This window comes from Enhydra lutris, unplaced genomic scaffold (genome assembly GCF_002288905.1).
Source record: "Enhydra lutris kenyoni isolate GAN:26980312 unplaced genomic scaffold, ASM228890v2 scaffoldscaffold82, whole genome shotgun sequence".
Taxonomy (NCBI): domain Eukaryota; kingdom Metazoa; phylum Chordata; class Mammalia; order Carnivora; family Mustelidae; genus Enhydra; species Enhydra lutris.
Genome location: NW_019154166.1, coordinates 5,838,370 through 5,853,793, shown reverse-complemented (window position 1 = coordinate 5,853,793; position 15,424 = coordinate 5,838,370). Strand labels below are relative to the sequence as shown.

General features: G+C 43.5%; 1 protein-coding gene across 3 annotated transcripts in view; it reads right to left on the bottom strand.

Moving 5' to 3' along the window:
- LOC111161210 (mitogen-activated protein kinase kinase 4) overlaps positions 1-15,424 on the bottom strand; it is a 137,344-nt gene that overhangs the window by 55,609 nt on the left and 66,311 nt on the right. For all 3 annotated transcript variants that reach the window (XM_022524791.1, XM_022524789.1, XM_022524792.1), the window contains one exon: positions 13,484-13,658. In XM_022524791.1, coding sequence (XP_022380499.1) covers positions 13,484-13,658 — 175 coding nt within the window. The remainder of the gene's footprint in view (positions 1-13,483; positions 13,659-15,424) is intronic.

Below are 15,424 nucleotides of genomic sequence, written 5' to 3'. Positions count from 1 at the left end.
CTGTCTGTCTGTTCCTACAACGATGAGGCCCTCTTCTCCATACACAGTAGACCTGGGCCATATCCCTAACCCACCTGCACAACTTCTTGGCACACTTCTAAAAGACTGCCTCCAAAACCAGTGCCCCCACCGCCCACTGCCCACCCGGGAACAGCAGGGTACACGGAGACGTTCAGAGGGACAGTTCCCGCTGCACGAGAGAGAGATAGGAAGAATCAAGTTCAGAAAACGTAAAACATGAATAACGAAGTTATAGTTTCACATGGAGGCATGCAGACAACTTTTTTCTCATAAAAAAAGTTCACAATGTCACACCGCACCACTGTGTACGACATATAGTACATACTTACAAGGCAAGTTAGTATATCAAAAAATACATAAGGTGGCATTTTGTCTTCCAAAGACTTCAAGGTATCTGTCCTCAATGTTCTTGAAAGGGATGAAGGCAGTCAATTAAATTCTTGAGCCCATTTTACAGAAGAGAAGCCAGAGGCACAGAGAGATACAAAAGATGTATTCCATGTAACATGACAATAAGCAGTTGCAGAAGGAATAGAAGCAGGTTCTTTCATCTTCCTCTCTCCTCACTAAATGAGGAATTCCATATATTCCAAACACAAACACATTTAATTTTGCTATTTAAAATTTATAGACTGCTAGCTATAGTACTTCATATCAGATAAAATTTACTAACTAGCATCCTCTTGTATACACTGATTTAAGACTTTCACACTGAATATCACTACCCAGACAAACAAAAAATAATAAATAAATAAGAAGAACCAAAAATGACAAAATAAGACTAATACTTTTAAAATTAAGAAAAATTGCCTTCTTTGTCTCATTTCTATATTTTCAGAGCTTGGAGATTAGTTAAATGCCTTTTAAATCAACATCAGGATAATGTCTGCTCAAAAAGTATATTTTTTGAAAGTCAAAATAGCCCGAAAAATTGCCTTCTTTGTCTCATTTCTATATTTTCAGAGCTTGGAGATTAGTTATCTTTCTTTTAAATCAACATCAGGATAAATGTCTGCTCAAAAAGTATATTTTTTGAAAGTCAAAATAGCCCGGAGATGTAATTTCTTATTAGTTCAAAACCATGACATCAATAATTTTGGTAAACATCTTAATTACATGTATTCCTGTTTTTAAAACAATAACACTAAAAGGATAGCTGTGAAAATACTAGTTTGGGAAGGCAATTTTTTAATAAAAACTTAACAATCTCATATATCTACATTTAAAAGACAGAGAGCTGGTAACTACAGACAAATGGGGAAGAAAAAGGCAATGATCCTCTGGGGAAGATTTCCACCAATCAAAGAATTCTCACTATTAAAAGGTTTAAAAACATTTTTTTTTCTATTTTCACTTGTACAGATATAGGGGTACGTATAAATATACTAACACATTCACAGGGCACTAGTATAAAAGATATCCTTTTTCCTAATTTGTTTCCCCAAACTGGTTATATGGTTTTCTAAACTTCCACTTGTACAAATGCTCGTATTTCAACTACTGGAAAGCATATTACAGCCAAAACCTCAATTGTTACCATCGGTAACCGACTCTTGAGGACAATTTCTAAGTACTGCAGGAGCTACAGAAAGGGCACGTGCTACTACATGGACTGGAGACCCGACTGAAGTCCCAGCATCGGACTGGCATCTACTTCTCAGTCCTGAGCCAGACTTACATGAACAGGAATGTACAGGGTTTCTGGCACAGCTCAAACCTTTGAGCTCATCAACACAGCAGTAAAATCTGTTCAGCTGTAAACTATTCTTTAATGCCACTAGTAGTACAAAACAGAGCACGGGGCTGCTGGATGGCCGACTCGTCTACCAGAAAATGGATTCCACTTTTGGACACTGGTCAAGAGATCATCATCTCTTCGTGCTCTCTGAACATCTGGTCCAAGGGACAAGTGGTGGGTAGAAGAAGAGCTGGTGGTATGGAGTCAGAATTATTTGGGGACAAGCAAGCAGAGCTAACTCTTCATTATACAGAAGGTTTAGGGTTATACTGCAACATGCATTCTATGTGAGCACTTAATGAAACAAACTGACTCAAAACGCCTTAAAGGACTCAAAAAGGGGATTAGCCACAAGCACACAGCTACAGTAGTGGTTGCTTCAAATTAGTTATTTTAACTCAATTAAGTCAATAAATGTTCGAGTTGGAGAATACATAATGATCAATGACTCAAATGAGAAAATTCTTAATAGTAAGACTCACGACTAGGAATGCTTCTCTAATGGAACAAAACGATGCGTGTGGGTAAGATTTCTACCACTGGAAATAAGGAGAGCCAGGACTCTCTAATATTAAGGGAGTATAATCACCCAAGTTGGAACACATGAACAAGACACACTTCCCTTCCCTTTCTGACACTGTCCTTGGAACTCCCCTCTCCTTGCCAGATGAGATGCTACCTGACTCAGACTCGTATCATAAAGCCAATTAGATCTTCAAATTAAAGAGGGAAAAAGAGCTTTCCTTAATAGAGGGAGAAGAAGGGAAAATGGAAGCACAAAGGTGACACGAATTATATCTAAAAAATCTCTCACAATTAGAATGTTCAGAAAGCAATGCATTGGTAAATGTCTTGAATCACAGAAACCTTTTATTTATATCATAAATTTAAAAGTTAAATAAGATTGAGTTTGGAAAACCTTTTTTTTTTCTTTTCCTCATAAGGAATGAGGTTGGAAAGCTCACATGAGACCACAAAATATTTAAGAAAATCATCTCAAGAACCATCAGTTTTTTTAAAAGTTTCTTTTTTAACCAAATATCAGAACTCATTAAAATCACTGATTTTTTCACTGTGGAACTACTGAGCTCTTTTACTTGTCACTCCTTCATTAACCTAGCTCCAACTTACATGCTCTCAGGACAAATTATACTTTCTGAAAATCAATCCACATTGCTTTTCCAGTAATAAAGTATTTTCAAATTAGCACAAGATCTACTTTATTTGGAACAAAATATAGAGAAAATACCTAAAATCAAAACAAGAATTACCACCCTACATTAGAAGCTGTTTTCCATAGTGAAGAAATCAATATACTTGAAGCTAAAAAAAAATTGTTTTTAAAATTGTTGTCCAAATTTGTGTTCAAGGTTGTTTCATATCCCAAATAAGCAGCAGGAAAACGCCAGCAAAAACAGCATGTAGCTACAGATCAGCAACATCACAATGACTCCAATGAAGTCTTCCAGAGACACAGAAAAAGGATAAACTGAATACCCAATTCTCTGTTTTCACGACTGCTAGAGTTACACATGGCTCTTATCCAGCTAAAAGTTAAAAGCCCGAGAGGGGCTGGGTAGTTCCATGGGTTGAGCATCCGACTCTTGGTTTCAGTTCCAGTCATGATCTTGGAGTCATGAGATCAAGCCCTGTGTCAGGCTTCACACGCGGTGTGGAACCTGCCTGAGATTCTTTCTCCCTTTCCCTCTGCCACTCCCACCCCCCATTTGCTATCTCTCTTTCAAAAAAAAAAAAAAAAAGAAAGAAAGAAATTTAAAAGTTTTGAAAATTAAAAAAATGTAGAAGTCCACAGAGCTTCCCTTCTCTAGAACAGCCAACCCAACTCATGCCATTGGCTGGAGCAGCCATAAACTCCGATGCTCGAATTCCATCCAGATTAAGCTGTAGTGACAGGAAGTTGACAGGTTCCATGGGTAAGCTAAAAAATTTAAGTTAGAAATTGTCCTCTTGCCCTGTCCTACCTTGTGCACAAAGCACAACAATGTCCACTCTGAGAACGGTCCAAATCATGCAGACGGATTTACTAAGAAGTGGTTGAAAAGTTGCTTTCCTTCTCTCTGCACAATGTGGCATCTGGAAGTCATTGGTAAATTTAAACGTTGGCAGCTTATACTTGGCCTTCATTTGGAATGCCTCAATGTTTAACAATTTAAATTGAAAGCATAAATACCCCTTCACTGATAGTGAGCCATATTTAAATGTGGCATAGTTCTCGGTGGCCGCTAAATATACTGGGACCTTCACACTTAGATGATGCTTGCACATTATCTCTAAACCCTGCCAACCTGCCCATCAGGAATGAATGGCTGGGGATAAAGCTAACATAAGTAGGAAGAACTTTCCAGTAGATTAAGACCCACTGTTCTAATGGAAAGGGATTATGGGAACTATTAAAAGTACATTCACTGAAGGACTAGGATGGGAAGAACAGAGAAGCAGAGGAGATGGATAGAAACAGGCGGCAGACACTCTCAAAGAAATCATTTACTGTTTGTTTCTCTACCTTTCCTAAATGGATTTTCAGGGGTCAGAAGAAACAGAGAGAACGGATAAAAGGAAAGAGTGTCACGATGACCCAATCGCTATTATGGGATAAGGCCAGGACCGCCCAACTGTGGCAAAGAGAAAAGGAAGAAAGGCTCACAACACAATGGCTAAGGGACAAGCTGTAGAGGAAGCAAAAGAAGATAGGCCCAGGGGGCAGGTCCTCAGAAGCAAGGAGCATTTTGCTTAGGTGCTAACTCAATACCCAGCTGCTAGTCTCACCACTCCCGCTGACTCCAAGTTCACCCTCACATCTCCGTGTCAGAGTTCCCAAAGATCTCTTAGTTGCTAGAGAGGCCAGGGATATACCAAAGCACTAGGGCTTGCCTTGAAATGACCCAGTCTGTCTCTGCCTGGGCCCTGGTGTGAGAACTTCTGACCCTTACCGGAAACCCAGAGCTCTTCTTCCTACCAACTCAAGCTCTAAGAAAAGGTCAGACAGACGGCCAGCTCTATCTCTTGGACAATGTGGGTTTGGGGAAGGCCCTCTGGGTTATGTGATCCCATTCCTGCTCAGAGAAGGGGGAAAGAGCTCCTCATACACTCGAAAGACTCATTATAAGGCGAGACTGATGACAAGTCATAGACGCTCTTGGTTAAAAACAGCAGTGCCACAATGTGTGTCACAGATGTCAGATCCCAGGATTGGATCATTCCAGGCAAGAAAGATGCAAGTCATCTGCAAACAGACAGGAAGTCAGAGGAAGAACTACAGAAGAACCGAGGCGTCCAGGAACAAACTTGAGAGAGGCAGACTTGAAAACAGCAACACAGTCAAAGAAACTTGAAAAAATATCTACTAATTTGAACTGATATTCTTGTTTTGTTTTTGTTTTGAAATGGAGAAAGAATGTCGGGGGATGAGATGTGGGGGAACAGAAGGAATTAAAGTGGAAGGGCATGCCTGCTAGTCCCAGCAGACGAGGTCTCTAAATTCTCACCAGTTCATGTCAGGTTTGTATGGGGCTCAGCGGAGGGTCCAGAGTGCAGCACAGCAAGGCCATGAGAGCGCAGTCGGTGACTCACGTGCCCGCCACACATGGTCAGCTTCAGTTACTTGGGGTACCTTACGAACAAGGTCCAAGTACTCAAAGTGAAAAGAGAAGTGGGTTCGCCGATGAGAATTCAGGGCCTGGATACAACGAGGTCCAGCAAGGTGATGGGTTTGATCACCTTACTGGAAATCAGTGCATGGCTTTAAAGACTATCTAGGCATTGATTAAGACAATCTGACATCCGATCAATGATGCCAGCTATTAGGATTTTGGCCCTCAGCATGGCAAAGTGTCCTTTTCAACTTGCCACCCACCCAAACTGGAGCACAAGAAGGTATATCCTCTTCAGCAGAGTGGTGTGGGGTCTGCAATCACTGGCATGTAGCTAAAACTCATGTCCACGACTGGGGCTCATCCCTAAGTGTAAGCACCCATCATGATTGAAGGTTACCAAAACATAAGGATTCTGTGCTTCAAGTAATTGCCAAACGTCTTGCCAGAGTGGTATGACAGCTAGAACAACCGTTCCCAGGACAACCGCTCCCTGGGTTTTATCAAGTGGACGTTGGTAAGTATCACCCATGCAGAAATCCTAGAACGGGTTGATGGGCAAACGGATTGCATGGGGTCTTAGGTGGAAAGCCTCTCCATGACAACCATTTCATTTAAGATCAATGAGGGGGCACCAGGGTGGCTCATTGGTTAAGTGTCCGACTCTTGATTTCACCTCAGGTCATGGTCTCAGGGTCATGGGATCAAGCCCCACATCAGGCTCCAAGCTCAGTGGGCAGTCTGAGATTCTCTCTTTCCCTCTCCCTCTGTCCCTCCCTCCTCTAAAACAAATAAATCTCTTAAAAAACCAAGTCAAAAGATGAAAAGAACAAGGATTATCTTAATTGAAACAGTTGTGGCAATGACATTTTGAAAATGTGTCCTGTTCCTGTTATCTACAAACCCAACCCTGCCAAGCCAGGAGGGCACTCTGTTCCTTAAGCATCCTTGCTAAAGAACACTCCTCAGGTTGGTGTCTGTGAATAAACTATGAAGGGAAGCCCACTGCCAGTCAGTAGGTGACTTCAGGCCGACCTAAATCAGTGATGTGGGGGACGGGAGAGCAAGGATCTCGCATCAGATCCCCAAGCACCCCAGTGGATCCTTACAAAAACGCTGCTTTCCTGGCAGAAATGTCCAGAAGTCAGTTCTAATACAAAGGTGGAAAACCCCAGAAGCCACTGCAGCATATCCGTGTGCTGTGACCCCCTTCCTTGGGCTGCAGAAAACCTCGGGCATTCTTGTGCTCCTAAGTTCAAAACAGAGATGCCATAGCCCCTGCTACAGAGGTTCATGGCTCAGCTGCTAGAGTCTTCTAAAGAGATCATGTTCAGAAATGCCCACCATCTCTGCCTCACAATGCCCTCACTAACGAGGTCAAAGCAGAGAGCAGCATTAGCTAAAACAGTTTAAAAAGCCAAGTATTGGGAATGCTGACCGTAGATGTAAAATTGGCTTTCCTCTCAAAGACTAACCAATACAAGTGTCTGCTAAATCAATTGTTTCAAATTATGAAAACATGTTTCTACTAAGGTAGGAAGAATACTAATGTTTGTTTGTTTTTTTAAGATTTTATTTATTTATTTATTTGACAGACAGAGGTCATAGGCAGAGAGGCAGGCACAGAGAGAGAGAGGAGGAAGCAGGCTCCCGGCCGAGCAGAGAGCCCGATGCGGGGCTCGATCCCAGAACTCTGGGATCATGACCTGAGCTGAAGGCAGAGGCTTTAACCCACTGAGCCACCCAGGTGCCCCGGAAGAATACTAATGTTTAATTGCAAAATCACCCCAGGTCTTTAGAATCAATTTAATGAACTCTCAATTGTATCTTAATCAAATTAATTAATTAACAATAATACCCCCTATTCTCCTCACTGAGGATATTGAGACCCAATTAATGCCTAGTTCATTTTTTTTTTAATATTTTATTTATTTATTTGATAGAGAGAGCTCACAAGTAGGCAGAGAGGCAGGCAGAGAGAGAGGGAAGAAGCAGGCTCCCTGCCGAGCAGAGAGCCTGATGCGGGGCTCGATCCCAAGACCCTGAGATCATGACCTGAGCCGAAGGCAGAGGCTTTAACCCACTGAGCCACCCAGGCGCCCCTAATGCCTAGTTCTACACAGCCTCTGTTACCCATCCCCCAAGAACTGGGGAGATCAGTTCCCAAAATATATAGGGTATTTATCATATCATGGGCAGAACTGCCTGAGGGCAAAGCTGATGGGACAAGCTTCATGTGTCTTGATTAAAGACAGTATCCTCAGGACGCCTGGGTAGCTCAGTGGGTTAAGCCGCTGCCTTCGGCTCAGGTCATGATCCCAGGGTCCTGGGATCGAGGCCCGCATCCGGCTCTCTGCTCGGCAGGGAGCCTGCTTCCCCCTCTCTCTGCCTGCCTCTCTGCCTGCTTGTGATCTCTCTCTGTCAAATAAATAAATAAAATCTTTAAAAAAAAAAAAAAGACGGTATCATCTTCTTCCTCTTTACTAATTATATCATCTACATACAAAGGGTACATTCTCGGCACTAAGATTTTGCAAGGCCTAAAGATCATATACGACAGACCATTACTTTGGCACCCATGACACTAAAGTGAGATATGAGAGGAAATCTGACGTTTAACCAATTTCCAAATCATGGCCGTAAGACCACAATAACAAAAATGACAGAAGATGTGCAGAAGGCATATCGGAAAGGGGTCAGCTGATCCTCCTTACAGTAAAATGTGATAAGGTTTTTCTCCAAATTACTCACTACATGAGCTGAGCCAGAGATCTCCGAGTTCATGTCCCAAGAGCTTCCAGTATGAGCAAGAGGGGGTTCCCATCTCCTAACCTGGCCAAAAAAGTACTATTTTGTCTCTATTATTTATTAGGGTCTCTCCACAATTCTGTTAACCGAAAGAAGCCATGGTGTAAAAATTCCGAGGAGCAAAAGAAACTTGTGCATACACAGAGTTCCAAACCTGACTACACAAGGGGCCTGAGTTCAAAACCAAGGCTGATGGCAGGACAGCACTGCTGTGTCCTTTGGATCTGCCCTCTCTGGGAAGGCCTCCACTTCACACTTCATCTGCAGCACCACAACATTCGAGCAGCCTTAAGAAGCGCCCAAGAGCATGGCTCCGCCCAGCATGGATTTCTTAATTAAGCCACATGATCCAGCCAGTCAAGTAAGAGCAGAAGGCACTGGAATCAAGCTTCATCTCAAAACCACACAGCCGTGACCTCTGCACCCACAAGCGACCCGGAGTATCAGCACTAGCACTGCATCGTCTAAAACTCAACAACATTGCCTAAGCACTCCATACTCTCAGAAAGGAGCTTCTCCCATTTAAGGCCACTCCTGTCCACTCTCACTCTAGTGCTTTCAGAGCAGTGGGCAAGAACAATGTTTAAAGACTAAAATGAACTTCGTCCAATGAGGTTCACAGCTCCCACCAGAATTATTGAGTAATGGAACTTCTGGTAGGAAGGGCAAGGTGTCTGTAGCGGCAGGGCAAATGAGCAAGCCGTCCTCTGCCAACCCCCGCGCTCCTGTACATGCGGCTCTGCTCGGATCAGGGAGGTCTCCCCACTGAGCGGGCGGAAGCCCCACACTGCTCAGACAAGGGCAGAGCTGGGGGCTGCTGATGGGGGCAGGCAGAGGGGACTCTGGGGCTTCCCACCAGGCAGGAGGGTTGACCTAGGTCTCAACTCCCAAAGGACACGGAAGGCAAGATCCAAATACCACGGGAGAGGCAGGAATGCAGGAATCAAGATCAGGTTACCAGCCTAGGATCGATCTGAGGCACTCAAATCAATGCAATAGGAGAGCTGGAAGAGTAGAGAAAACACCCTGAGGGTTGAAGGAATAAGACCAATTAGGCCCAAGAGCAAGAAAGGGAAAACACCCGAAACCCTTCATGTTGGTAACTCAGGCTGACCTAAGCACCTAACCTCAGAAAGCCAGGCTGTCTCTCGGATTTAACAGAGATGACTGCTCAAGCAGAAGACTGAAAGCTCATCCATAAATATCAACAGTGACAAGCTCAACACACCTTTGCATCCCCACCGACCTGCGCGCCATCCGTTCCACTGGCCTTGGCTCCGGGGTCCCCCCTCTAAGTACCAATCCCAGTCTTCCATCTTTAGGGGCATCAGTTGCACCCCTCAGAGTCCCTCTCATCTGCATTCTTTTCTACTCTCCCCTGCCAACAAGCCCACATACAGACACAAGCAGACCTTCAAGAGTCAACCTGGACACGGTTTATTAGGACACAGCAGGGAAGCTGGAAGTCTAGCGTGGGTGCATGGTTTATGCCACAGGCAAGGTGAGGTGAAGGACATGCAGTCAGGTCCTGAAGGCTCATCGCTCCCTCTGTCAGCAGCCTGCGTCCGTCATACTGCTCTGCTCCAGGACACCGGCCTGAGCTGCGGCCAGAAGCCACTCTTCCTAACGCTTTACTCCTGCATCCTGGATTTGCTCTGTCATGCCAATTCTGATCATCTGTGGACCAGACTCTGAGGGGTGTTTCTCCCAGCTCCCAATTTCTCTGACCCTAGCCCAGAAACATAATCATCATTCCCTGGTTATTCCACTGTCATGCAAAATGGGACCTTAAATAAATGTTATTTGCAGAGGATGCTGAGCAAAGCCTGACGCTCCCAATCAGAGCAGAAGGCTGTCCTTCCCGAGCTTTGAGAAGACCCTAGGGCAGGAATGGCTTTGTCCTCGGCAGCCCCATGACTCGGTCATTCAAGAAGTTCGGTAAATCAGTCATAACACTCCCACTCGCAGAAGACTTCAGGCTTCTTTCCCCAGACGTGTGTAATTAAAACTGAGGGTTCAAAATTTTCCCTGTCTTAGGGCCTAATGCAGAGAACCTCACTGGCAGCTTTAAGAACTGTCCTCAGGCCAACGGTCATGAAACTGGTCTAAGTACAACTCTTACATATGCTGGGTGTTACCTTGCTGAATCTGATTTATTAGATCTTAACCGATTTTTAAGTTACATCTTGGAGATCACTGTTTCTGGTAACTAACAAATCATCTTTTCAAGCATTTCTTCCATGTGACAAAATAAAACTGGGGAAGGACTCCCTCAAAACTAAAAATGAGGAAGAAGAAGAAGAAGAAAAATCAGCCTAATACCACAGTTCACTTTTGTTCAAATACTACAAATAAATCTTAAGGATAATGTATTTCTAAGATAAACTTAATGTTTAATCAAGTAATCCTGCCCTATTAAAGTGTATATTAAAACACCGGTATAGAACAGCTTCAAGTGTGTCCTCCTTTTACCAACAACAATGGAAAACTCAGGGGAGTGTGAACCACTACCTCCCATTCTTTTAAGTCTCTATAGTCCTTATCTCAAAGCTAAACACGGTGGGTGCTTAGTCATCAAACTGTCTACATGGAAAATGTCAACTAGAGTCCTTAACCACACGCTGCCTGTGTGAATGTACTTATCAATCTGGTCCATGGGCCTACCTGATAAAGGAACAAACTCTCAGGTGTGACAAAAGGATAAGCTTTTTCAGAGACCCAGAGACACACCTTTAGAAACTGTAGGGGCGCCTGGGTGGCTCAGTCTAGGTTAAGCGTCTGCCTTTGGCTCAGGTCATGATCCCAGGATCTTGAGATCAAGTTCTTCATCAGGCTCCCTGCTCAGTGGGGAGTCTGGTTCTCCCTCGGCCTCTGTCCCTCCCTGTCACTTGTGCTGTCTCTCTTTTTCAAATAAATAAATCTTTAAAAAAATAAAAATAGTAGACATCATCTATCAATCATCAAATTGGTATCAAACCTTAATGTGTATTAAGGAAGAAACCCTCTTTGAGTATCACACGAAGTCATGGAATCCAATGCTATGCCCCGCCAACATGTCAGTGGCTACGTCCTGTCACCACCCTCCCCAGGCTAAACTAACACGCTGGCTCAAGAATTCCAGGGGATCGACAAAACAGACAGTTATCAACTGGTAGGTACAGATGTGACCATTACCAATCTGTAGGTCCTACAACCACCTCAGAAGTACTTCTTAAGAGCTGGGATTTTAAAGGCATTCTAATAGGGGTCTCAAAATAAGGTCAGATTACAAGTAGAAGTCAGCAATTTCCTATATTTGCCCTTAAATTCCTTCAAAACTCAAGTAAGCATTACAGAGTTCAAATCAAATTAAGAAAAACTTTTCTTGGGGCGCCTGGGTGGCTCAGTGGGTTAAGCCTCTGCCTTTGGCTCAGGTCATATCTCAGGGTCCTAGGATCGAGCCCCGCATTGGGCTTTCTGCTCAGCAGGGAGCTTGCTTCCCCCCACACCCTCTGCCTGCCTCTCTGCCTACTTGTGATCTCTCTCTCTATCAAATAAATAAATAAAATCTTTAAAAAAAAAAAAACAACTTTGTTCAAGTCACAATGAAGTCCGTTCCTTCTTTACCTTGAAAACCTACTGACCATGGCTCAAGTCTATCCAGATAATGAAAAAAGATTACAATATTGATCTACATAGTAAAGCAGAGAACACAGACTGAAAAAAGCAGTACATAATTATTTACAAGTCCTTTCCCTAGTATCTGGAAGAAAGTTTACAACTTTAGTTATATAGGCTAGCTCGCCCTTAAGACCCAGCCAAGGAACAGCAGATGTCACCTGCAGAGAGTACAAAGGGCAATGCGATCCTCATCCAATAAAATGACTTTCCACGTACACTGCAGTGGCATAAAATAAAAATGGGGAAATCATTCCACACGGCAAGGAAAACACTATTTTATTTCAACAGATAATGCAAAACAAAGGCCTTAGCCTGTGCTTCTGTAGAGGTCCCCCAGTTCTAGGCAGAATCTTGTCTCCGTATGAGTCATGCTAAGAAAAAAGCCTATAGGTGTCGGCATATTGCAAAAGAACTACGACCAAAAAACAAGGCTAAGAACCCATAAGGAGCATCATAACATTTCCTCCCCATCATTAATTTCCCTTCAGTTTCATATGACCCCACAAACAGAAATGCTCAACAATGACGGAGGCAAAAAGAGAGGAACACTTTGCTCACAATAAACTTCAGCACAGATAGCATTTCACATTAATGCGATACAAATCCACTCCCAAAGTCAGTTGCGAAACTGAGGCTCCCCCCGTCAGGCTACTGTGACAAACTCTCCCGACAGGGCGCTGACAGGAAGCTGACTAGCTCAGACTGTCAACTATGTAAACTGAGGTGTTACTGGTTCCCCTATGGACTTTAAGTTGGACAAGGGAATGGCTGTATCTCATTTGTCCTTTTTCTTTTTAAACTCCCACCCCCAACACTGTCGATGTTCCCGTAACATCTTACACACAGCAAACGTCTGTTCAGCATCTAAACAAACAGATGAAACACATTACAGCTACATGGGCCCACGGGCGTCAGATGGAGACCATCCATTCGTAACAGGTACCCCCATCAGCCTGCCAGGGACAGTCTACGGGCTGATCTCCATTTCTTGCCATTCTTGACTTTCTTTTTTTTTTTTTTTTTTTTAAACAAACATATTACGTGGCATGGCACTCACGGTAAGGACAGGAGGAGACAGCATTATCACAAGGTATGCATGTCGATACAACTTTCCAACCGGGGAACAGGGCAGTACTGATGGAGACGAAATAAACAAACAGGAGCCGAGCCGGTCAGGGCCGAGTAAGGTTGAGGTTAGTGGCAACAGCATGTGCGTGGTTTCCAGGAAACCTTCAGTAAGACTGCTGTTAGCCCTAGCCCCGCACCTTGCCCAACCCAGTGCACTGCCTCTTCTTCCAGCTCCCCGCCTGGCTCAGTGCAGCACTGCCCTGCTCCCAGGGGTGCAGCCGCCCGGCCTGAACTCACCTTGGCAGTGGAAGGGCCTGAAGTTTAAAACAAGTTAATGCATCACGCCAAAAGTGCAGTGAACATGCGCGCTTCATACACTCGCGTTTCCGGGGCAATAGCAAACGTGCCACTGACAAGACAACCATTGTACAAAACACCCTCAGAGGATTTGGAGAAACACTCTTACAAACACCCGTGTTTACCACACAAGCAAGAACAGAACAATAGGGATAGCACTGCACCCAGAAATCGCACCTAATGGAGGAAAGTGCCAAAAAGAATGACGGGCATCACCTACTTTAACTGCCATTATTTGCCCACTTGGTTTGTGGACCATTTTGTTGACAGAACCATAAGCTCCTCGTCCAATTTCTCCAAGGTCTTTCAAGTCCTCCGCAGTGAAATCCCAGTGCTGCTCAGGGGAGATCTTCAGTTTTCCTGACGATTCAATGCTGTGTGTTCTCAGTCTCTCTCTGTTAAAATATTGGGAAGCAATTTTTCCACATTTTAAATAGGTTTTGACTTTTTTCTTATAGCTAGCACTGATGAATGCGTGGGAAAATGTTTTTCAAGCTGCTAACACCCTCTGACCTCCAGGTTTTTGAAGTTGTTTTGTTTACGTCGTCTTGGTTTTTTACACACCGAACTCATTAAGAAAGGCCTAAACTCAGGGAGTCAATAAACACAGCTTTAATGCGATTCAGAAAAACAAGTTTCCAGTTATTGAAGAAAGTAATTCTATAGACCAGTTTTCATTTCCAAATACAAGATCTTTTCCAAACTGTGCAAAACTGTGTTACCAAGTGCAAAATCCCAAGAGCTACGAACCTCATTTCCGAACAGTTCTTATCCTACCTTACCTGATAATAATAACCCCAGGCCCTCCGTTCTAAGGACAGCCACTCCTGAACTTGGCTGCATATTAGAATTACCTGGTGTGATTCTTAAAATGCAGATGCCCAGGTATCATCTCATAGCAATTAAATTAGAGTATCTGGGGGCAGGAATAAAAAAAAACAACAGTATTTTTAAAGATCCCCAGGTGATTTTGGCAAAGTTTGGGAAATAGGACCCTACATACTGCTGTGTTCCTGCTCATGCCACGCTGAGGTAGGGGGCAGTCAAATGAATGGCCAGCTGCCTCCAAGAGAAAAACTGTCATGTACCAATCAACTCTGAACCCTTCAACCTAGATAGAGCAATGAGATGAAAACCAAATGATGCGTGGACAAAAATCTCATTATGGATTTTCATTAAATTAAAAAACCATCTCCAAAATTCCAACCTGGAGATCAACACATTAACTTGTAACCATGCTTTGTAAAAAAGCAAATCCAATGAAAGACATAAAAACAATCTCATTCCTCTCTCTGTCCTCCCGTCCCCCTCCCGCCCCCACCCTGCCCCCCCCGACACCAATGTGTAGGAGTGAACTGTATCAAACTAGAGTGTGAAAACGGAGTATTTACCCTAAAGATACAAATGTAGTGATCCGAAGGGGCACACGTACCCGAATTTTATAGCAGCAACGTCCACAATAGCCTATTAGGAAAGAACCTAGACGTCCATCAACAGATGAATGGATAAAGATGTATACACACACACACACACACACACACACACACACACACAATAGAATACCATGCAGCCATCAAAAGAAATGAAATCTTGCCTTTTGCAATGACGGGGATGGAACTAGAGGGTATTATGCTGAGCGAAATAAGTCAATCAGAGAAAGACAATTATCATATGACCTCCCTGATATGAGGAAGCTGAGAGGCAAGGTGGGGGGGTTTGGGGGATAGGGAAGGAAAAAATGAAACAAGATGGGATCGGGAGGGAGACAAACCGTAAGAGACTCTTAATCTCACAAAACAAACTGAGAGTTGCCGGGGGGAGGGGAAGAAGGAGAGGGTGGCTGGGTTATGGACATTGGGGAGGGTATGTACTATGCTAAGTGCTGTGAGGTGTGTAAGCCTGACGATTCACAGACCTGTACCCCTGGGGCTAATATTAGATTATATGTTAATAAAAAATAAAAAGTTTTAAAAATTAAAAAAAAAAAAATCTGATCCGGTAACACAAGCAAGAAAAATTTACATGCTTGGTTATTTATTTTTTCTTCTTCCAAAATTTAGATATGTCTTCTCAGTTTAGCAGAACTGTTTTTTGTAGCTACTTTTAAGGCTCTCAAAATATCCAGAATTTCAAAATCATTTCCCCAGAATTGCTGTCTTTA